This window comes from Pomacea canaliculata, linkage group LG9, assembly GCF_003073045.1.
Source record: "Pomacea canaliculata isolate SZHN2017 linkage group LG9, ASM307304v1, whole genome shotgun sequence".
Taxonomy (NCBI): Eukaryota; Metazoa; Mollusca; class Gastropoda; order Architaenioglossa; family Ampullariidae; genus Pomacea; species Pomacea canaliculata.
Window position 1 is genome coordinate 1016989 of NC_037598.1, and position 21793 is coordinate 1038781.

Here is a 21793-nt window from a genome sequence, read left to right on the forward strand (position 1 = left end):
CTAAGAACGGGCCTGCACGCAACACACACATAACACACACCATCCATATCTCTCTTTATCAATAAGACCTTTTTTTTCTCTTTCCATGCTCATTTAGAGTAATATTTCCTTTATTCCTTTCAATGTACTTGCTAAATACGATTGTGGTTATAATAATCAAGACGCGAGGGTTTCATTGGCAAGGTAGCAGACGTCGTCTCCACTGAGCCTTGTCGCCATGGTTGTTGTGTAAACACATGTTCATCTCTACTAGTAACTGTGCTTTTATTCGTCGTTGCTGTTAGAGCTCCTACAGTTGCTACTATTGCTGCTGTTCCTGCTGCTGAATGGTCCTGTACACCCAGTTCATGAAAGGCGCCATGCGGGTGAAGACACTCGGGTACCCGGTGATGTTGCAGTCTTCAGTACCCCAAGAGACCACCCCACCGAGATACCAACGCCCGTCCAGCCAGCAAGAAAGGGGTCCACCAGAGTCACCCTATCAAATAAAACAGTCATCATCATCATCATCATCATCATCATCATCATCATCATCATCATCGTCATAGTCGTCGTCGTCGTCGTCATCATCATCATCGTCGTCGTCGTCGTCAGTAGTTACAGTCGACAAAGGTTGTCTCCGTCAGAAATCGTACGACTTACAGCACACGGCCCCCGGGTGCCGTCCCCAAAGCAGATCATGTCCGGCTCCAGCTCAGTGCCCCACATGTCGCCGCACTCCTCGCTGTCCACAAGGACTCCGTCCACCTGTCTGAGCACCTGTGTGTCGTGTGTCGCGTCTGCAACAGGTGAGACATTCAACATAAGCTCTGTTTACACACTCCATTGAATGACAGTGATATGAACGACTCGGCAAAGTCCTACAGTACACATCTGACACTTAATTTTCGCAAGATTCTCATGTGTTTAATATTCTACGCCCATTATTCTTTTATTCCGAAGCTAAATGTGGGTCAAGTTCTGACCAGCCTTGTGCTGTGCATGTCTGTAATTTATAGAATGTTATAGTTACACAAGCTTGATCAACATCAAACAACACCTGTTCTTTGCTCAACATAAAAGCAGACGCGGCTGGTCGCTCCATCAAGCGCTGATGCCATCCTGAGACCCGAGTCGGCACAAAGCTAGAAGTGTAAACTGTTAGGAATCACGTGACAGGACAACAGGTACAATAGGTGGAGGACCGTTTATTTTCGCTACTCTCAACCTACCCCGGGTGAATCCCCAGCCAGCTACCCAGCATTCGCCGCTGTGCTCCAGGACAGTCATGCGGAACTGTGAGTCCTGGTCACTGCTGTCAGTTGAGTTTTGAACTCTGGCAGCCTCGCCAGCAGGCAGGCAGATGGGCTCCACCCGCGCATCTTCCGCCAGTTGTACGAGGGCCAAGTCATGTTTATAACGAGCGTATAAGGTGGTGGTCGAGTTGTCCTCCCCAGGCGCGCGAGACCTGTACCCAGGGTACTGCAGGTAACAAAAATTAGAATACGTGTAAGTGGGCAAATTTTATTTCATCGTTTGTAACTTCAACTTATTCTCATTTGATAAGTACTTGATATTGCGAGTACCTGGCTATTATCAGTCGGTGGTATGTAGAGACTATATAAGTAAGGAATTAAACATTTATTATATCTCACCAGAAAAAGCTTAAATAAGGGAAAAAAGATTCCTTTACAATGTAGGATAACAGAATCCGTTGTTGAAGTTACTCATGTTTATTCGACATAGCAGTTTGTTACACTTGACTAAATCATGCTCACTCACAATGAAAATATTCGCTATTTCGATGTCTCGTTCGTTCTCGTCCGATGTTAGGAGATTGTATTCACCCACCCGCATCCTCCACAGTCCAGGGGACGCAAACCTGTGACGTAGTAAACTCACACATAATTGAGCGTTTGTATTTCTGGTTGGATGACAAGTCACATATATATGTTCTTTCTCTCTTCTTCTCTCTCTTTTCCTCTTTATTTCTCTCTCCTTTTCTCAGCGCTCACTCGCTCTAAGTTTCTGGTAACGAACAAGAAAAAAAGTTTCGAATTCTGCTATCTAGAAACATTTATGTTATTTCTTTCTTTTTTTTCTTTTTTTTCTTTTTTTTAAGAAAATTCTTCTCAGTTCTTGAAACCTTATTTAATCTATCTATCGAAAATTAAGGGCGACAATCCACCTAATGATATGGTTACGCACAGGTTGTCTCCCTTTCTAAAAGGTCGCGCACTGCTAAGCCAAGCCATGTCGCTTGTCTGTCCTAAGAAAAAGACTGGGCTTGTGTTTGTTTATGTGTACAGATTAGCTCAGCCTGTTGACTCACTGTTTAAAGCAGTGAGCAGCGGTCACCACCCAGCGCTGGGCAATGAGAGCCCCGGAGCACGCGTGAGCCCCTATCAGGGACCTGAGAGCCAGGAGCCAGGGCCAGGCACCGGGTGGGGAGACACTTCCTCCCACTATCCTCTTCCTCCGGCGAGTCCGGTTCATGGAACCACACTCGTCTAGTAAGAAAGAAAGGTAAACAAAAGAACAAAGGAAAAGAAAGATGGGTAATACTAACAGTAATATTTGCGTCCACAGTAGTTTTGTAATAAGCATTGTGTATACGTCTGTACCCTGACCTCCACCTTTAGGTAAACATCGACATTCATGTGCATGCACTAATAATTAGACTAACTAAAAAAATGTGTCTACATAATTCTCAAATCAAGTGAGCTTTCATTAGCAGTGCCTGTACATCTAATTGCATATATTAGTTGTTAATTGTGATAATTATGTTTTAATTATTGAGATGATTTACCCAAAGATGCTGCGCTGCTGGCTGCTTCTCCATTGTCGGATGGATATTCTACCCACGATGTGGATCCTTGTCCTGCTGTGGTTGTTGACACTGTAACCGGTGGTGTTGTTGTTTCTGGAGTCGTCTCTGTTGTCGTGGTGGTTGCTTCAGTGTTGATGGGTGCACCGCTATACGCTAGGCAACACCAACGGCAACCATCATGAATGACTTTATTGATTGTGGACATCTGCTTTATTTTATGAAATATTTCTTCTTTTCTTTTTCTTTCTGTTATGGAATATAATTTTAATAATAATAACCATTCATTTCTTTAAGTGCATGTTAAATTTTGAGTTTAATAAGCGAGACACTGATATTCATTCATTATTGAAGGGATGTCAGTTAAAGACCAACCGAATGGTTCAGGTGTGTGTAATGTCTCTACTTTCCTTACCTGTGTCAGGTATGCAGCACTTGTGGTTGCTGTTGGCACACAGAGGGAGCCTCCATTTATGAACGATGTACCGCTCACACCCGGCGCCGCACGCGCCCCCAAAATGGCGACACAGGTTCAAGGTTGCGATGACCCGCACTGATCAACACAAAATACAGACTCAACATGTAGCAAATGGTCAGTCAGTCCACAGCTACTTTTAAAGTGATAAAAAAAACATAGCTTACGTGTTTCGAGTTTAATTAAAGAGACTGATCATATACTGAAGCGATGTTGGATTATTATTATTATTTTGAGATTAGTGCAGTAGATAAAAATATTTAAGTATTCCCCGTACAGCTTAATAAGTCTCCTTTCAGTCTTAGAGAGTGATTTACAATAAGAAAGAAGACGGCATCTTATGTGCTCACATAAGTCAAAATCCCGGTAGAATGTAACATAGCAAACATCTCGTCTGAAGCCAAACTCATTTTCGAAATCCCAGAAAGCTTAATGTTGATAAGGAAGAGCCTGCAGTTTTACGGGTTATGTTAATTTATAAGTCCAAAGAAGTCTGTTACCCATCGCAAAATACACCTTCACCAGGCACAACCACGATGAATGTTTTCTAAACTTTTTTTTCCTTTTTTCAGACCGTCATTCCCACGGGCAACGGTGTCCTCAGAAGCAATCGTTACACCAGAAAATACTATTATCTTCCAAATTATAGCTTGTCCTAGTTTTTTAAAGAGATTTCGCTATTATCTATTTGAGGATCGTCTAAAAACAAACTTCTAAAGACTTGAGGGAAAAAACTCGGAGGTGAAATGAAACTGCGGCGACAAAAACCAACCTCGAATGCAAATTGAATGGGACTGAATTCCACCTTGGAGAACATAGGAGTGCCATCTCCTGGAATAATTGGCTGCATTCATCTGCATGGGATGGCCCTTACGATCGCAGAATTGTCTAGATACAGGTTATCAATCTTGCTTTACCAGCAAAACTATTATGAGACTGAACAGCTTCTTAGAAGAAAAAACACTTTCCTACAGATGCTGCAACTAAGATCAAAGCAACATTTGTCGGCGAAAGCTCACAAAAAAAGATGGCGGGCGCTTCTAAAGACATCAGTAATGTGGGTTATGATGCTTCTGGGCGAAATGACAAACAATAAAGGACAGCACATTGACATTCAAGCATCGCTTTGCGTGGCAGACGACAAAATGAAAGCTTCAGTTCGCTGCACTCAGCGCCATGGCTTTGAGGAGCGGGGTAGGAGTGGGCGGGGTGGGTGAGGTACCAACACTCAAGGAGGTGCAGGGTGGGGTGGGATGGGGTGCAGTGGGGTGGATCTATACAATTTTGAAGCCAGTGTTTTTGCAGTTGTCGTCTTCCAGAAGTAATCTTCACAAAAGGGGTGGAGGCTTATCACACCTGGTAATCTCTAGATGTCAGGGGCATGCGTTGAGCATGATTTCATTTTCATAAAGTATTTTGTAGCATTAATAAACTAAATAATCATACTGTAAATACTGATGTACATCATGACATTTTTTCTCACAGTCTTCATGAGAAGTATTTCTCTCCACCACTCTCTCTATCTCTCATTCATTCACAGATTATTTCTTCCCTAGTCTTTTTCGTCTTTTATCATCTCCTATGTAAAGTTAAACAGATCGTCAGTCAGTCTTTTCTGGTCATTTCTTTAGTTTCTATGCCCAACACTGCCTGCGGGCAGTGAATTCTGAGGTGAGCAGACTGACAAACTTTCTGTTTAAACAGTTTGCTCACACGTGTACACAGATCGGGTGGCGGCGACTGGTCATTCCTCCTCCCCACTACCTGGTAACCAAGTGAGCTCTGACTGACAAGAGGCTTGAGTTTGCTCTCGTGTTTGATAACCAGAAAGACAAAAATACGCAGAATAGTTTTTTTACTGGAGCTTTTTACTGGTCCGTTGATTGGTCCCTTGATTTTAGGTTTCTCGGATCCATGCTGAGTGAATTAAGCTCACCCGTGGGATGTCAGCAATGTTCCATCATTCACTGTGGTCGCCAGGTTCTCGTGCAGCATCACTATCAACACCATCAACAACTCGCGTGCAGCGGCATCCTCTGCAGAATTCATTCCCGGTTAACACTGTTATATATGGATGCAGGCTCCGCACATTTTTGTGTCTCTGATTATCTGCTGACCTTTGAAAGGACAAGAATTCAATCAATGTGAGCATGCAATCAACGGTGTAGTCGCAACACAGAAGGTAATGAAGCATTGACCTCCAGCCCTGCAGACTTTTTGCAGTTCATACAAAGGCTGACAGTACTGGTTGCCTTAATCTCACCAGGACAGGCCACCCAGTCTCGGTTACCGCTCTTCCGAGTAAAGTCTCTGAGTCGAGACTCGATCTGGTTTGACATTTTTATTTACCGACCGGCTTTTTCTACGCATGAGTAAACAGCCGACTGAGGTTCTCGGCTTAATGACTCTTGATCGTGATCTTTTTTTCTGCTCAGTCATTCTGTCCAAAATAACAACCTAATGTAAATCATTACCATAATCCATATTCTAACTTCCCGTGATGAAGATTAGCTACGCTGTTTGAAATACTAAATAATCTTTCTGCTTGGATTGCTGAGCGCAGACCACAAATATATAAACAGCAAGAGAGAATTTTTTAGGAGCAGATGATAGAGATATGATACATAATATTGTCAACCATTTTGACCCTCTATACCAGCTTCTTTCCTGTCATAACTGCCATTCAAGTGCCAGGATGTTACGTGAAAATCGAACAACAAAAACAAACCTTTTAGCGACTCAGTAAATAACACATTTAGCACCAATGGCAATATATTTCAGGTCAAAACTTTTAAAAAAAAAACACCTGTACCTCTAAGTATCATCAGGTTGCAAGATGCTAATTCAATAACTAAAAGGATGTCGGGGCGTTTCGAGCATCGTTATCAGTCCCGAGTATATCGCCGCGCATGCGTGATGACACAGGTCAGACCCTCGCACGTGCCGGGTCATCCTCCTCGCCAGGCTCCTGATAACTGAATCGTTGGCGGAACCACACGACTGCCAAGGGACAAGCGGTAAATTGTTTGTTTGCAGTTTAAGAACCTGTTATCAACCGTGAGCCCAGAATTAGGCGAGGACCGACACAACTCGTCCTCAGGGATCTCAGACTATTTCTGGACCTCAGACCCTGTTTGCTTGTACTTCAATGTCTATATTTGTCTTGACCGATAATAAATGCGATATTTTTTCTCTAAAATGACAAGATCTTTTCTTCAAGCTTATGAGCAACCACTGTTTGAAGTGTCTGATATAAAAATATTTTTTAAAAAGTCTTACGAGTGTTGACCCTTTCGCTGATATTCAGCTCAGAACACAATTATATTTTACTTACTTCTCAGCAATAAAGCTTTAGAAAAATCGCTAAATTTTATAATAAATTTTAAGATTTTTAGAATTGGATAGACAGGAGAACACTTGTGAGAAAAACTCAATATCATTGCTTAAGACCGAGATCATACTTTTATTCCAGCAAGAATATTCAGAGGTATCAAGTTTAACTCTAGAAATCTATGTCGAATATATATATATTTAAATATTTCAACCACATATTGTTAAGTGCAATATACAATAAGATAATATTTAGTCCTAATATGATATTAATAATTTATTTTTTATCGTTTAAGAAAAATAAACTTGTTGCTAATTTGACATTTAATGAACCTAGGGAAGACCAGAGTGAATGCTATAAGGATATAGTAATGGACTAGAACAAGAATTAAATACTAAAATATGAACTAATAAGTCTGCATAGAATAAAGATGAGACAGGAAGTGTTACAGAAACATGTCAGTGAGTTATGTTGTATATTGTTACACATTGTATAACCATACTCTTAGAAATAGATTTTCTTTGTCACTCCTGCTGTTATTGCAATAATTATTTTAATATGAATCATAAAGTGGCGTGTATAGCAGTCTAAATTTGGTTTTGCCAAGAAATTCACTCCTTTTAATGAAAAAGGTAACAAAACTCTACAAAATTAAACCAAACTGCATTCAAACAAGGAGACAAAAAAGACTGGCAGACATATTCCAGACAAATTAGCAACCAGGAGATGGTTAAGAAAACTTTCTTACAGAACCTAACTGCTCTTTGTCTCAAACTAATCTTCATTGTCTTTCCCTGAAACTGAGAAGAAGGTAGACAGGATGAAAAACAAAAACTCGAACTGGCGGTAAAAAGCAATAAACTGAGCGATTCAATTCCTTGTGAAACTAAACAGGTAACCGTAGGGGCTGTCCGTTATCTGAGCAGAATTAGTTTCTTAGTCTTGTGGCGAGTGTGAAGCGAGTGCCAATCTAATGAGCACCGAAAGAACCTCAATACTAACACCTATAAAATGAACTGAAAACTAATTACAATTTAACTAAAGTTATAAACATAAAAATACGATATGGACACTCTCTAGTGTGTGTTATACCCAGAATTTTAACCAAAGAAATTTGAGGAAATGTTCATTAGCGGAAGAGCACAAAAAAGGAAAGAGGAGAGATCAAAAGACAAATGAATTAACCAACAAGCAGCCACACCGTGTGATTACATTCTTTGTATTTTGTTCTACAGATGGAGGAATGGGTAATGAAATGGTCCCACGTGGATTAGGTAGATTAGATACATATCCCCCTAAGGTTTGAGGGTTTTTTAATTTAATGGCTTACTACATATTCTTTAGAGCACAATGCCAGCTTCAGTGATGTAAGGATGTCCTCATTACCATCCAAGCTCAGCTTTAAAAATAGTTCACCAGTCTGTATTTTGGGTCAGTGAGTCATTTCAGCAAATGGCGCAGTGCACGAGCATCTGTGGCGAGCCCCAGTCTACTTATCCTTATCTCATTCCTTCTCTCCTTCTTCTTTCTTTCCTCTTTATCTATGTACGTAAGTTTGATTGCTTCTTTTTTATATATGCGTCTGTCGTTGCAGTCAGCTAACCATTACGAAGTTCGATATTTATGTTATTAATCTTCATTCTGTATTTCACTATACCATCATCGCATCATCGTGTCATTGCTGATGCTGGCATCTCTTTTGTAAGTATAAAACATTTCAATGAGAATGTTATTACATTGATCTTATTGAAAAAAGAACAAGAAGTACAAAAAGTTAAAAGAAGGATATAAATGAAAAAAGGGTAAAACGCAATAAAGAAGGCGAACCCAACATAAAAGAGAAGTGCAAATCAACATTAACAAAGATCGACGACCGTCTAACGGGTAATTGCTTGCTGGAAGCAGACATGTCATTATTCAGAAACAAAGATGACATGAGAAGGAACATAACTCTGCAGGAAAATGAAGTTGGGGATGAAATGAGGCCCCAGAGATCGGCGTTTCTACAGCAACGACATGCACATCAAACCTGGCGTGCGACGACGACGACTTGATGAAAGCCATCGCCTCCCTCAGTTCGTGTCTGGTCCTTGTATAAGGGAGAGAACATTTGCAGGCGGGGCACGTTCCTAAACACTTTCTCAGTTATCAACATAATTTACTTAGTTTTGGAATGTGTTTACAGTGCTTCCCTTGGTTCCGGTCTGACCGGACATTGGCGTTTTAATACCTGAGCTAGAAAATGGAGAACTTGGTGCAAATGTCACGGGGAGACCTGACAGATGAGTCAGATGGACATCGTTGATGTCCTGAGCTATAAAATCATCTGAGAAAGAAACTGAGGAAATAATGTTTATTACTTGCTTTTATGTTATGTTCCTGAAATGTTTGTCCTTCAGAAGATATGTTGCAGGAATTTTCGAATTTTGAGAATTTCTCTTCACACAAATGAACATTCGTCTACACAAAGTTTCTTACAGAACCTTAAAAAATCATCTCGAAATTTTTATATCGGTGAATGTTTGGATGTTTTCTCCTCTATAAAGCCTTAAGTGGAAATCCTGTTCCTGTTGATTGTTTATTTTGTTTTATTGTGACATTGATGGTTTATATGAATCTGAGCTAACGATAATGATATTCTGTAAATGATATCGGGACTGAGGGATGCCGGCAGGTTAGAGCACCACCACCATCCAAGACCGGAGGCGCCCCCTGTATCCGGCTGGGTATCTGAGACGCAGAGAAACTGCGGCAGTCGTTAGATGAGTGTGTGACCCTGGAGGTTGGGGAAGATAAGGCAGTTAGAAACAGGAGACGATTACTGCACTTAACACGAATTTGTCTCCCTTGCCTCATTTCTAAGCTTGTTTTCAAATTATTCCATCACTGAGCAGTTTATGTCTGTTATTATGGGTAGATGGCGGGTTCAAGGAGTGCGATCTCAAGGAGCCGCATCGTCCAGCGTCCACACCATCCAGGAGGGATTGGATTGGGATTTAGAGGGCGGGATAAAGGGATCAGGGGTTCGGTGCAAGGGTGGACAGGTTCTGATTCCTAGGATCACGTCTGCCTCACCTTTAGCATTTCTTTCTTGCAATCGTAAGTTAGCACCCTAAGCTAAAAAAAAAAAAAACTGCAACAGAAATTTTGGGAAAGAAATCAGATCCAATTATGTTGCACATGTTTCTACTTCCACATTCCAACTGCTTTATACTATTTTCTGTAAACACATAAACCCGAAAACACTTTATTATCAGTTTATCGTATTATCAGTGAATAAAAGTATTAACGGGTTTAAGAGAAAAATACTAAAATGAGCTTTATAATCAAAAAATCTATTTTTCTGGAAAAGTATCCAATCAGTTAAGTTATTCGGTTCACTGCTCCAAATCTGCTCTTTGACTTTTTGACTACTACCACAGGGTGGTTGGTGATGTGATACCCGAGTCTGAGATTAGGCGAACAAAGCACGTACCCAGGGTGCAAGCACTCGGTGGAGGGGAAAGGGGGAAAGGGGAAGGATGAGGAATGATGTGACGACCTTGTTACATGGTGGCTCATGATTCATGTCAATCACAGTTACATGAAGTATGTTATTAATTTTGTGCGGGAAATCCATTCTAGGTATTGATGATATGTTTTAGAGGGTAAATAACATTTTGTAAGTTCGAAAGTTTAGGCTGTTTGCACGTACTGCTCGCATTGTGTGGATTCTTGTTTGCATGTTTATTTACTCGCATTTGGAATGAAACCTGTTGTAAATCATAGTAACTGCTATTTAGCATGTTTTATAAATTTAAACTTTGCTCAGGTAAAGCAAGTTAAGTAAAATCAAGACTACTATACTCACACTCTTCGTCTGAAAATGACGGAGGTTGCCCTGAAAACAATCAATAATTATGATTAGCTGAAATTGTCCTTTCCTTTGAGTTGTTTATTTACAGAAAATAATAGTAGGTATCAACAACTGCAAACACTGTTGAAACATAATAAAGATCATCGAGATGATCACTATGTCGAATCTATAGTGTATAGTGTAAAATATAGTGCGTATAGATATATATTATACAGAATCTTTGTGTGAAGAGAAATGTGAGAATGTTCCTAGACTCAGTCGGACGTACGGACGGACAGACAGACAGTCATAATCTCCTTGTTCTCCTTGGTATGTGTGTGTCCAGGTCTATGTTAATCATAGTTCGCCATCTTTCTGACCGTAGTACTTCACTAAATACGTCTTTACGAGGGGCCGAGTGTTGTCAGAATTCAAATTATGTAAACAGGTGGTGTTCGTGGATACTACACTTTTTACAGAAAATAACTATGGCCTGTTTTGAAAGAAAAAAACTATGGGATCCTTTACACTTTCTTCTGCCCATACATTTTAATTAAAAAAGGAAGACACATACTAATCCTTTTCCAAAAGTAGAATGGCATTTATTCTTTGTTTTTACTGCTTTAATTTGAAACTAGACTGTTATTGTCTTTATATTTAAATTTGTATATAAATATTTTATTTCTTGGGTGGCTATAAACTTTGAAAAATATTTTTAAAAATGATATTTCTTTTAGAAAATTTAATCAAACTATTCTCAAAAGGTTTCGTTTTCTATGGTCTGGTGCCAAGATTTTACATCTCAGTTTATTGTAGTCTGTTACTCTATCGTCACCATGTTGCTACAAGTCAGTGGAACACTTGACATGTTTCAAAGTATGACACTGGCATCAAGAAAGGAATTTTATAGAAATAAAGGAAAGACAGGATTTAGACACCCTGACCAAATGACACATGAAAACACAGCAAGACATCGCTGCTCACCTGTGACTGGAGTCAGAGAGAAAATGTGATGAAAACACAGAAGAACAGCAACAATGGACGACTTGGGTTCTTGCATGGCTGGGTTCGGAGTCTGGACTGGCTCTCCTCCTGAAATGTTTCTTTCGTTTCTCTGTCAGACCTTGTACAACACAGTCTCTAATACGGTTTCTGATGTTTTTCCCGTCGTCTTTATGTAAAGGGTGGATACTCCTTTATTTTCCTCAAGAGCTTGTCCTTGTATCGGTCAGAATGTAAATTCAATTTGACTACGTGTATCAACTGTTTTCTATTCACCTTAATAAAGCAAAAAGACTTGAAGTTGGTTTGAGCGACCAGTAGAACCTTTGTATATAAGGATGCAGGGCTGATGGTAACCGTCGGTAGCGACTACTGATGACTGGAGGACGGAAGAGAAGCAGACGACAGCTCGTGCATGCAGTGACCGCAACGCGTGTGAGTCGCTTGTCCACCTCCTTCCCTTAGTCGTCTGCTTCTCTGTCGCATGTCTGCTGCTGGTGATGCACGGCTGGCGTGCGGCGTGCGGCGAGTTGCTGTTGCCGTCCGTCACGATGTTCCCACGACTGTGGCACGCATGCGCACACCGTGAACGTGTCTGTTCACTATGATGTAGTTACTGGACTTCATTAACTGATGGATAGTTGGACTGAAGCTGTTATTGCATGGTGCAATGTGTGTGTGTGTTTGTTTGTTTGTTTGTTTGTTTGTGCGTGCGTGCGTGCGTGCGTGCGTGCGTGCGTGCGTGCGTGCGTGCGTGCATGCCTGTGTGTAAACTTGACAAATGTGCTTAAGACACACAACTGTTATCCTAGGGTTAGGGTTTCGATTAGGATCAGGACTAAGGTATACTTTTTTTGTTTTAGCAAAATAAGCAGAAAAAAGGCTCGCTTGAGGTCAAAGGTTGATTGTCGCATGCGTAGAACAGGTCAGAGTTCAAACATCAAGAGACAAAACTAAATATGAACTGTGCTGCTTGTCTCTGCATCCAACCTCTCTCTCTCTTCAACCCACCTTCCCCCTCTTCTTGTTCTCTCGGGTTGGTAACTGAATGTTAGAATCGAGTATTTACCCACCCTAGCCATCCACAAAGAAACTTTTTAAAAAGAGAAAGTGCATTTCGTAATACAATACATAATAAAATCAATCAAGCTTTAATCAGGAAGTTTTTAATCAATTTTCACGGAATTCCTTGACTGGAAAAGAAATTTTCATGCAATCGGGTTTCAGCTTCTTCATATTTTTATCCTTATCTCCAGCGGCAAAAAAAAAAAGCCAAGAATTCCAAAAATATAAATTTTAATCCTCAGGCTCTGCAATCATCGAATATTAAAAAAATGTCACTTTTAGGCAAAACAGAAAACTCTCAAGTTTTTGCTTACACCGGTGTTATCTGAGTTTCTGGCTGGAGGCGGACAAAATCTTGTCGGTAGCCTTTAAAAAATGTCTTTCTTAGAGAATACACTTACTACATCACACTTTATCGAACCAAAAGCTTTTAGAACTTGTGCTTTTCATCTTGCCGACACGGAAGTAAGAAAGAAAGAATTTTCTTTCAAAATATACATTTTTTTCTTTAGTTGCTGTTGTTTGTTGTAATAATGCTGTATATGTTATATTTCTGCTTCCTTTTGTCTGTGTCCTCGTTAATATAATTATCAAGGTTGCATGAATTGCATAGTTCGTTTTATTTGTTTATTTTGTTCTGATTAACTTAGCAGACATGTCGAGTAATCTTACATTGACTAATACGACATCCGTTTATAACGACTCTTTGTTTACATAATGAATAAACAAAATTATTTGTTACTTGACACGTGTGTCTGTTTTTGTAATGCTGTCATCTGAACACACCACACACTTGTGAACAAAAAAGAAAGAAGGAAGGAAAAGGTGTTGACGTATCTTTGTGGCTGCACTTCTTCAAAAGAGATTAAAACTTTCGCGGAATTCATAATTTAATTTACGAGCCAGTCTAGTAAATTCGCTTTTCACTTTTTTTGGGGGAAGGGGAGTATTTTGGTGATAGTTTGATTCCCACTGCTCATCATGGTAAGAGAGAGAGAATTTTCGTTCTTAGTTTATCCAGTTCTCGTTTCACTGCCAGTAATTTTGTGGGATTAATTTTGTTGCCGGCATCATTCTTTGGGGCCTGACAATGGCCAGAGAAAGCTTATTTTTAGCTTAGACATGGCGGCAACTTTTCTTGGATGTCACCGGCTTTGACTGATTTTCAGGAACTGTTAATTTTCTCTTCGCTGTCGAGATGTCGACATCTTGAAGAAACCACAGCCGGGAAAAGACTTTGGAGTTTGTTCGTAAATACATGCGTGTGTGTGTGTGGATATGAGATTTATTATTATATCCCAGTCACTTTAAGCCTTTTAAAATATACCAGAAATCATATTTACAGTTACTTGCAGCACATTGTGTTCTGGTATATTTATTTACTTCTTACATGGTACGAGGATGTACACTTTATTTAGTTGTCAGGTTTTACCAAAATTAAAATTCCTCTGAACTTTCCTGAAAAGGAAACTTATCATGCTACCATCACCAAATAGATATTTCTTTGGTGTTCACACACACAAACACAAAACTTCCAACAAAGGAAGAAAAGAAGGATTGATAATCTTGACATCTTACTATTGTTCCGTTTTTCATTCCTTCTTCCATTGTTTCTTACTGTCCTTCCCTCCTTTCTTCGTCCTTTAGAACCAGCTTTGTGAATACAAAGTGTTTCCTAAAATACTTTAGCAATTTTCGAAATCTCTGTTAACCTCCTCTTTTCTCTCGCATCGCCTGTTGTTCGCAAAGCTTCAGAGCTCCTCCCTATCTCGTGTCACAGTCAGTTTTTGTCTCACTTGTCTCTTCGTCCCCTTGCTGATGAGATTGTCGATTAACCCCTTTGCTCCTAAAGGCATGCGATGTGTTTTGTTTTATCTGTGCTTCTCCATTTTCCCCTTTCAAAAATAACTTTTTTTGTTTTGACTCTGCAACCTTTCTAGTCGCTGCTAAGGCCTAGAGCTTCATGAATTTCTTCTGTCTTTGTCTCCTGGACTGTGCAACCTGTGTAGTCGCTAAATGCTCTCGAGTAGACAAGTAGTCAGAATCCACAGACTGTTAAGTCCGTTTTTAGCCGCTTTCGTAATCTTTGTAATAAAACATCATTTAAAAGTTTTGCAGTATACGGTTTGTTCTGTAAGCGGAGATCAATCAGCCATGACAGTGATGGACCCTTCCTTTAAGTGTAGTGGTGTGGGTGGACAAGTAATAAAAAGATTATCGTTTTTCAGGTTTAAATCTAATCCTCTCCCCTCCTCTTTCGTTCACTCCTTCCCCTCCTCTCTCCCTTCCGTTGCACCGATACACCTAGACGTTCCTTTACCCAGAATTCGTTTCCTAATTTCCGCATCAGGACAAACTTGACTGATGAGTGACTGAAATAGCGACAGAAAGGTGTCTCCCCTTGCCAGGCACACGGCACGCACTGCTAATGGCGTCCCTTGGCCTGACGTCACTGCGCATGCGCACGACAGGCAAACGAGCCTGTGGCCGCGGAGGGCGTATAATTACACCAAACTCTTGCCAGAAATGTCTGGAAGGGTTGTGTGGTGTCTCTCACAGCTTCGTTACACATGCTTATCTTCCTGCAAAATGTGGGGAAAGGGCGGGGAGGAGGAACAGTTGACTTCCCCATCTCGTCCTTAGCTTCCCGGATGTACGTGACGTTCGATAACGCATTCCAACAGAAAAATACACGCACAAAATAAAACTGTAATAGTGACATGTTATATTCCTCTGATGACATATATATTTAGAGATGAATTGCACGTAAGCAGCAAGACCCTCGTTAACACGAGTGCTGGGTACACGAGACAAGGAAGAACAAGCGTGGAGGACACGTGGCCTCTTACAGGCCGGCCACATCAACCTGTAAGCTACACTGATATTAGGGGGAGGGTTTACAAATGGATCGACATTTTTTGAAGAAAACCACATATTATTTCACTTGAATTCTAATGTTTCGCATGTCCAAAGACCACAGTTTGTGCGAGAGGTTCAACAAAGGCTCGCTGGACATCTTTAAATGAGTCAGCCTTTATTTGTGACCTCGCGGGCAATACAGTAGTGACCTCTTTAGTATGACTGTCATATTAAAAGGCCTGCACCTCACAACCCACACAAAGTTTCTCCTTCAGACTCCGGAAATAAATACATTATAATGAATGAAACTCACTTAAAACAACCTTGCACTTTGATTAGCCTTTAAATGATTTGTTCAGCGCTGAATTTCAACCTGTAATATTTCTGGAACTACTGCAGACAGATGACATGTAAGATATCTATATTATAGAGTAGCCTTTAATACAGTCTATACAGCTCTCCTCATCAAGCCTACCCAGTGTACCCACGTGTACAGTTGCCCCTCGCCCACCCATGGCGACAATCGATGAGTAATTACTCACGCTCGACAGTTCTAGAGATGGTCTTGAAGGCGAGAAGAAAATAATCGGAGAGAACCGATCTGTTTTTGGCTACAGGGACATGGCATCGACTCTGGGCTGGTCCTGATGGTGGCATGGCTGACTGATGCTGATACAGATGGTGCTGTAACTCGGACCATGTGGCCTGCACGTGTGAACCTCGTCTAGTTCTATGTTTTCACTGCTTGGCAGGTCTCGTGGAACTTGTAACAGTACAACCCTCTTTCTGTGTGTCGCTTCGCTGTTTTCTTATAAAACTGCCGATAAATTATATAAATTACAAAAGCTGAAGTGACCTTTACGAAATGGTTATAGTGGCCGCAGTTATTCGTGATGTCAATCTTTCACACATGCAAACAAGTCAACCAGATGTGCAGAAACTTTACTGTATTAGAAACTTGAGAGTACACTACTATTTACAAGTGACAATATAGTTTACAGGTAAATTCAAATAAACATACACAATTACTTACTGTAAAATATGCAAGAAATCGTTCATGAAAAGTGTCCAACTTAGTATAATACTGGTAAACAAGCAAAATAAGTTGCAAGAAAGAAAGGAAGGTGTAAAATGACTTGAAAAGCTTTGTTGTTTACATAGCAATATACATTAGAAGAACAAGAAGGAGTTTCTAAAGATTTTGGTGTTGTTCGCATCTGCAGACGGTTAAGCAAGTTTACTATCTTCTTTCAAATGTCTTCATTAAACAATAGCACAATAAATCAGGCACGAGCAGCATCGCTGGAAAATAAAAAAGCGGGTAAACCTGTTTGAATAAAACCTATTTTGAGAAGAAAATAGTAATAACTTGTTTATCATTTGCACCCATGTTAGAGAGCAGGAGGGAGCTAACTACACATTGGAGATAGGTCTGTATGCTAGCCCCACACTTCCGGTGCGGGACCAACGGCTATGATGACGCAGCAGGCGAGGCGGCCTCCGGCGTTGCCGGTCTTGAGACTTGCATCCGTGCCACCCAGCCCCAGGTCGTCCTCCGCCCCGTGAATCTGGAATGTGAAAGGACATGAAGTTATAGGACATATAGAAAGCTACAGGACAAGTTATAGGACAGATGGAAAGTTACAGGACATGAAGTAATAAAACGTGTGGAAAGCTGCAGCGTATGTGGAAAGTTGCAGGACATCTGGAAAGTTATACAACATAGAAAGAATTGTAAGACATCTAGACAGGTTGAAATGTTTCAGGACACTGTTTGCTCAAAAGTTTGTCTTGTTTTGTTTTTGATTTAAACCTGACCTGATACTTAGCCACATCTTAAAGTTTGAACAAAGAATACGGTTTCAAAAAATTAAAATTCGGAACTACTAAATAATTACGACCGTAAAGACCAACTGCTGATCATGTTAGTAGTCATTATTACTACCTCAACTGAGCATTTGCTACTCCAAGCTAATTAACAACTATTTATATCTATTTGATAATTTGTTTATCTACTTATGCTAATTTAGTGGTTGTTAATTAGTTATAAATATGCTCACGACTAGTCCTCGCCCCAGGATGGTTTCAAAGCCAAGCAGTGTGGCTACTGTATCGTTGAACCGTGAAAATGCGACTCCCTCCTCGTTGACCACAAGATTTCCCCAGTCGCCAACGTGCCTGCAATTGGACAAAATAAATGCTTACATCTTCTACTCTGTCCAGGGAACTATCTGTGATGTTCAGAATATTGTGTAATTTGTGTAGTAAGCACCATTTAATAAGCAGCTTGCCCCACGGTCCAGCTCTCTACAAGGGACCAGTAAACAAGTAAACAAATCAGTCTACCTCTTTGATGCATCTGGCGCACCATGACTAACACCTTCTGGGTTAAAGTGACCTCCCATGGACGTGCAGCCTTGAGTCATGTCCGCGAACTCGTGAATATGAATTCCGTGAAGATGCACATGATCAGAATTTTCATTCCGGCATGCTTTACTGGAAATCCCGACACGTTTACCAATACCTCCATGTGTTGGAAGGGCTGTAAGAAAAGTCAGTTTTTTCGTGAATGATTAGCTAAGATTAGGTTTTGGCTAGTGACAAACAAACTTCTGATATCTTCAAACACTTAAGCTTTTATATTAGTGTTCTTTCTTATCCGTGACCTCCCTTCTCACATCTTGTTTTTGCAGGGTTGGAATTTATTGATTGTATTTGCGGATAACGCAGGGAGCGGAGGACGCGAGATACAAGTAAACAAGAAACAAAAGGACAAGAGGACTCTGTAACGAGCTGACAGAGGAGAGCAATGATGAGTATTATCTCACATGGCAGGACATTAACTTGAACACCAGAGCAGAAATGCACATCCACACAATCGATTGAAAAAACTCGGTCAGAGACAAAGATCGATACAAGATTGAGCTTTGGAGGAACTGACACAACTCTTCATGTCACATGGAGGTGTGTCATGATAGATAACGACACTCTCAACTCCTCAGGTCAAGAGGTCACTTCTGTTGCTATGTACTTTTACTGTATGTATCTATTCTGTAACGATTAGTACTTTTGCACTTTCCTAACAAAGGTGTGTGTACTGGTGAATTGTAGATTTACGTCCTCGCTCCGGCACGTACGACGTACTGATAAACAACTACGTGGTCATGACAATGGCGGCAAACATGGCGGTAACATTTATCTTTATCAGAAAACTACACCGGATGCTAGTTTGCTGGAGAAGGGACAAAAAACAGGCAGGGGATAAACGATTGAGAGGTAGAGACAGGGTCTGGGTGAGTCAGCTTGAGAGAAGACCTCACTGCAATGTTACTGTACCAATGGGAGGACACAGTGTTCTGTTCCCAGCTTTGCTCCTTTTTTTCCACCCAAGTAAACTTTTATACCTCTAGACCCTCTTAGCTCCACGGCTAATTTGTTGTCTGCACACTGTCGTGTCTAGTGGCGTAAAGGTCAAACTGTTTAGCGGGATCGGAAATGATCTTCTCCTGTGACCGAGAGGTGGAGCAACAATCGATACCTTCTGTCGAAAGTAGACGACGCCCTCGACGGCCCCTTGCTCGTTCTTTGGCAGCGCTGAGTTCCGAGCGACGTCACATCGAGCGTACAGGTACTCTGAGTACGACCAGTAGTGAGTCAATCAATTAGTGAGTCCATCAATCAGTGAGTCAATCAATTAGTGAGTCCATCAATCAGTGAGTCAATCAATCAGTGAGTCAATCAATCAAGGAGTCAAGCAATAGCGAGTCAATCAATCAGTGAGTCAATTAATCGATGTGTGCTTTCATATAACTATTTTTATGTTCGTTCTTTTGAAACGCTTTTTTAAAAATGTGTATCCATTTGTTATTCCATCAGCCATTAGATGTTCTTCAGTTCTTTGACTTCCTGTCGACATTTGATTTGTAGAGAGTATAAATATTTTTCTTACTCTATAAATAGCAGAGAGGCTGCCCTATAAATAGCGAGACTGTACTCTTAATCCAGATATGGCTTTTGCAGATTATTACTCACCGACAGCTATTTCAAAATACACACTGTAAGCCGGCAAGTGTGTTTGGATATGGATGTAAAGGTAATTCTAAGGATAAGTAAAGTGCTTTACCTGCGGGGGCTAGGCCGAGGTTTGTGCTGCACCTCTCCTGTGTGGAGGTGAATATGCACGTGCGCCCCATCGTCGGGTGTAGTGAACACCGTCACGGTCATGGTCATGGTCGTGGTCATGGTCGTGATCGTGTTTGTGGTCATGGTCGTGATCGTGTTTGTGGTCGTGGTCATGGTCGTGGTCGTGGTCGTGGTCGCGACGACCAGGCATTGGACGCTGAGTGGTGCCGGGCACCATCTTGTGATCGCGATCTTTTTTCCCGTCCTTCTTGTCTTCCTTCGTGTCCTTCTTTTTATCTTTGTCATCATCATCGTCTTTACGTGGAGGATGCTCATGGGAACGGTGATCGTGCTCCGGCCGCCATGGAAGGGTCCTTCATGACCTCACCGTCTCCGTGGATGTGGATGTGAATGGGTTGGTGGAGAAACTCAACTTCATGCCACAAGGCGCTGATGTTCTTAAATACACTTTCCACTGCAATGTCCATAGTTTTATATCTCCATGCAATAAAAAGCAAGTGACTTGAGTTATAAATAACACTTCAGTGCCTATGTCATCGAGCAGTTGGTAGGTTACATCCAATCGAGATATGTCACTAATTATTCACATTCAGTCTCTGACACAGAAAATTGATATTAATAAAATTAGTAACACTCTGTTACTTAACTGTGGTATTATAAGATAAAGCTCATATATTAAAATTGATAATTAGGTTTGGGATAAGCTCGGTCATTCCTCTGTTGCGTGACTTGTTTCTGTACTGGACAAAACTGGGGTCAAAATTGTGGGTCGAAAACAAGTTGTATGACCCTAGGAATATCAATTATTTTTATGTGATAAGATGAGAGAGTAATTTACATATTGAGGTGGTTAGTACACTAGATTCTTCTTCTTTGTATGGTCAGTGTAGAGGCAACAAATGTCCCCGCTATCAATGTCAAAGTATCATTTGCAGAGTAGGTAATGGTGGAAGTAATATTTAAATACTACACTTCACTCTCCTGACATTTGAGACTTCCCTTCACCTCCGAAGAGGTTGTTGTTTAGTGTGCAAAATGGGGGGAACTATACACTGGAAATAAATCCGTGTACCGTTACATTTCTTGAAAGGTTTCCTAAATATATCTTGGTCTATCACGTGAACAAAGATGTGAAAGTCAAAAGCAGACTTTGTGAAAGCTGAAGATTTCACATCCGGAAAGGTAAATAATACATAGTAGCTCATGATAGTCAGGTTTTCAAACAATATGTGAACCACCGCAAGACCAGATTGAGCTATATAAATGTAAAAAAAACTAATATGATAATTATACGTTTAAACGCTAGTTACACTGTAACATAGTTCAATAAACTAATAATACTGAACAAATCAGCTTAATATACTAGTTATACTTACTTGCGGGGTTTACGGCTCTGTCCTTAGGTTTTAACTTAGTGTCTTTCCTGCTTGCATCCACCATTGTCACATGAAGGAAATAAAGACAAAAAACCAACACAAGCAATCTTGACCTCTCCGCCATGTTCGATCTCAGCAGCCAAGTGGAAGTCGTTTGCTGTCAACCTAGGAACTGGACTTGAAGTGGTCAGTGCGCAGTACAAACTCAACACTCAGAGCAGCAAGTGGTTGTGGTCTGGCCTCGCCGGTGTTGTCAATGTTGTTGTCACCAACAAACAGTCAAGGTCGAGATGTTCCTAACTGATAAACCCGACGAAGAGGCGGAGTGGGTGGAGGGGTATGGTCGCAGTGCCTGTATACTTGAGCAGTACTCCTCAGCTTTCCACATCTGGTTTGCTCGAACAAGATTTTCGTTTCAACGCTCAACCAATCTGCCCGTGCAGCACACCTTACCAATTTCTTACTTCCTCTTTTTTTTATGAATTTTAGAAATCACCCATTACAGCAAAAGCGAAGTTTTTTGTCCGATTTGTGTGGTATTGCATCTGATGGCTATACCTGAATTATATTACCTTTTATTGCCTGTGGCCATTTTAATTGCAATAATACTTTTTAGTTGAATATTATTTAAATTTACTTCCTTTTATTAGAAGGATAGCACCAGAATAGAACTAGGAGCTATAACCAAATATATATAAACACATTTTGGGATCGGTTTTGTCAGTTTAAAGAATGTGTTCCCGGATTTCGGTCTTCGTTTCCATGATGACTAATCGACTTGTAATCAGCAGCAAATGCATTTAAATATTTGTACAAAATATGTTAATTAACCTCATCTACAAACATAATGGGTAGACTGATAGATGGCGTGTTCACTCGATCTTACAACATCCCTGTGAAC

General features: G+C 40.7%; 2 protein-coding genes across 2 annotated transcripts; both read right to left on the minus strand.

Annotated features, from left to right (window-relative positions):
• Nucleotides 1-81: 81 nt before the first annotated feature.
• Nucleotides 82-11921, minus strand: LOC112572302 (chymotrypsin-like protease CTRL-1). Its single transcript, XM_025251914.1, has 9 exons — nt 11432-11921; nt 10463-10492; nt 3222-3359; nt 2789-2962; nt 2312-2489; nt 1762-1861; nt 1212-1461; nt 643-779; nt 82-478 (listed from the first exon to the last, which is right to left on the minus strand). The coding sequence occupies exons 1-9, from the start codon at nt 11505-11507 to the stop codon at nt 302-304; spliced, it is 1260 nt and encodes a 419-aa protein (XP_025107699.1). The 5' UTR covers nt 11508-11921; the 3' UTR covers nt 82-301.
• A 4881-nt stretch (nt 11922-16802) lies between these two features.
• On the minus strand, nt 16803-21170 carry LOC112572053 (superoxide dismutase [Cu-Zn]-like). The gene is made up of 5 exons (XM_025251563.1): nt 20893-21170; nt 19830-19970; nt 17720-17915; nt 17434-17551; nt 16803-16941 (listed from the first exon to the last, which is right to left on the minus strand). Exons 1-5 carry the CDS (start codon nt 21014-21016, stop codon nt 16813-16815), a joined length of 708 nt encoding a protein of 235 aa, XP_025107348.1. The 5' UTR covers nt 21017-21170; the 3' UTR covers nt 16803-16812.
• Nucleotides 21171-21793: the final 623 nt, after the last annotated feature.

What these genes read in the sequence shown, in the direction of transcription:
- LOC112572302 (XM_025251914.1), bottom strand. Translation starts at nt 11,507, where the DNA reads ATGCAAGAACCCAAGTCGTCCATTGTTGCTGTTCTTCTGTGTTTTCAT. An exon ending in GTCATTTTCAGACGAAGAGT is followed by an intron (nt 3,360 to 10,462) that starts GTGAGTATAGTA and finishes TGTGTTGATCAG; the next exon opens with TGCGGGTCATCGCAACCTTG. An exon ending in GCACCCGGGGGCCGTGTGCT is followed by an intron (nt 479 to 642) that starts GTAAGTCGTACG and finishes TTTATTTGATAG; the next exon opens with GGTGACTCTGGTGGACCCCT.
- LOC112572053 (XM_025251563.1), bottom strand. Translation starts at nt 21,016, where the DNA reads ATGGCGGAGAGGTCAAGATTGCTTGTGTTGGTTTTTTGTCTTTATTTC. An exon ending in CAGAGCCGTAAACCCCGCAA is followed by an intron (nt 19,971 to 20,892) that starts GTAAGTATAACT and finishes TGGACATTGCAG; the next exon opens with TGGAAAGTGTATTTAAGAAC. An exon ending in GCGCCAGATGCATCAAAGAG is followed by an intron (nt 17,552 to 17,719) that starts GTAGACTGATTT and finishes GTCCAATTGCAG; the next exon opens with GCACGTTGGCGACTGGGGAA.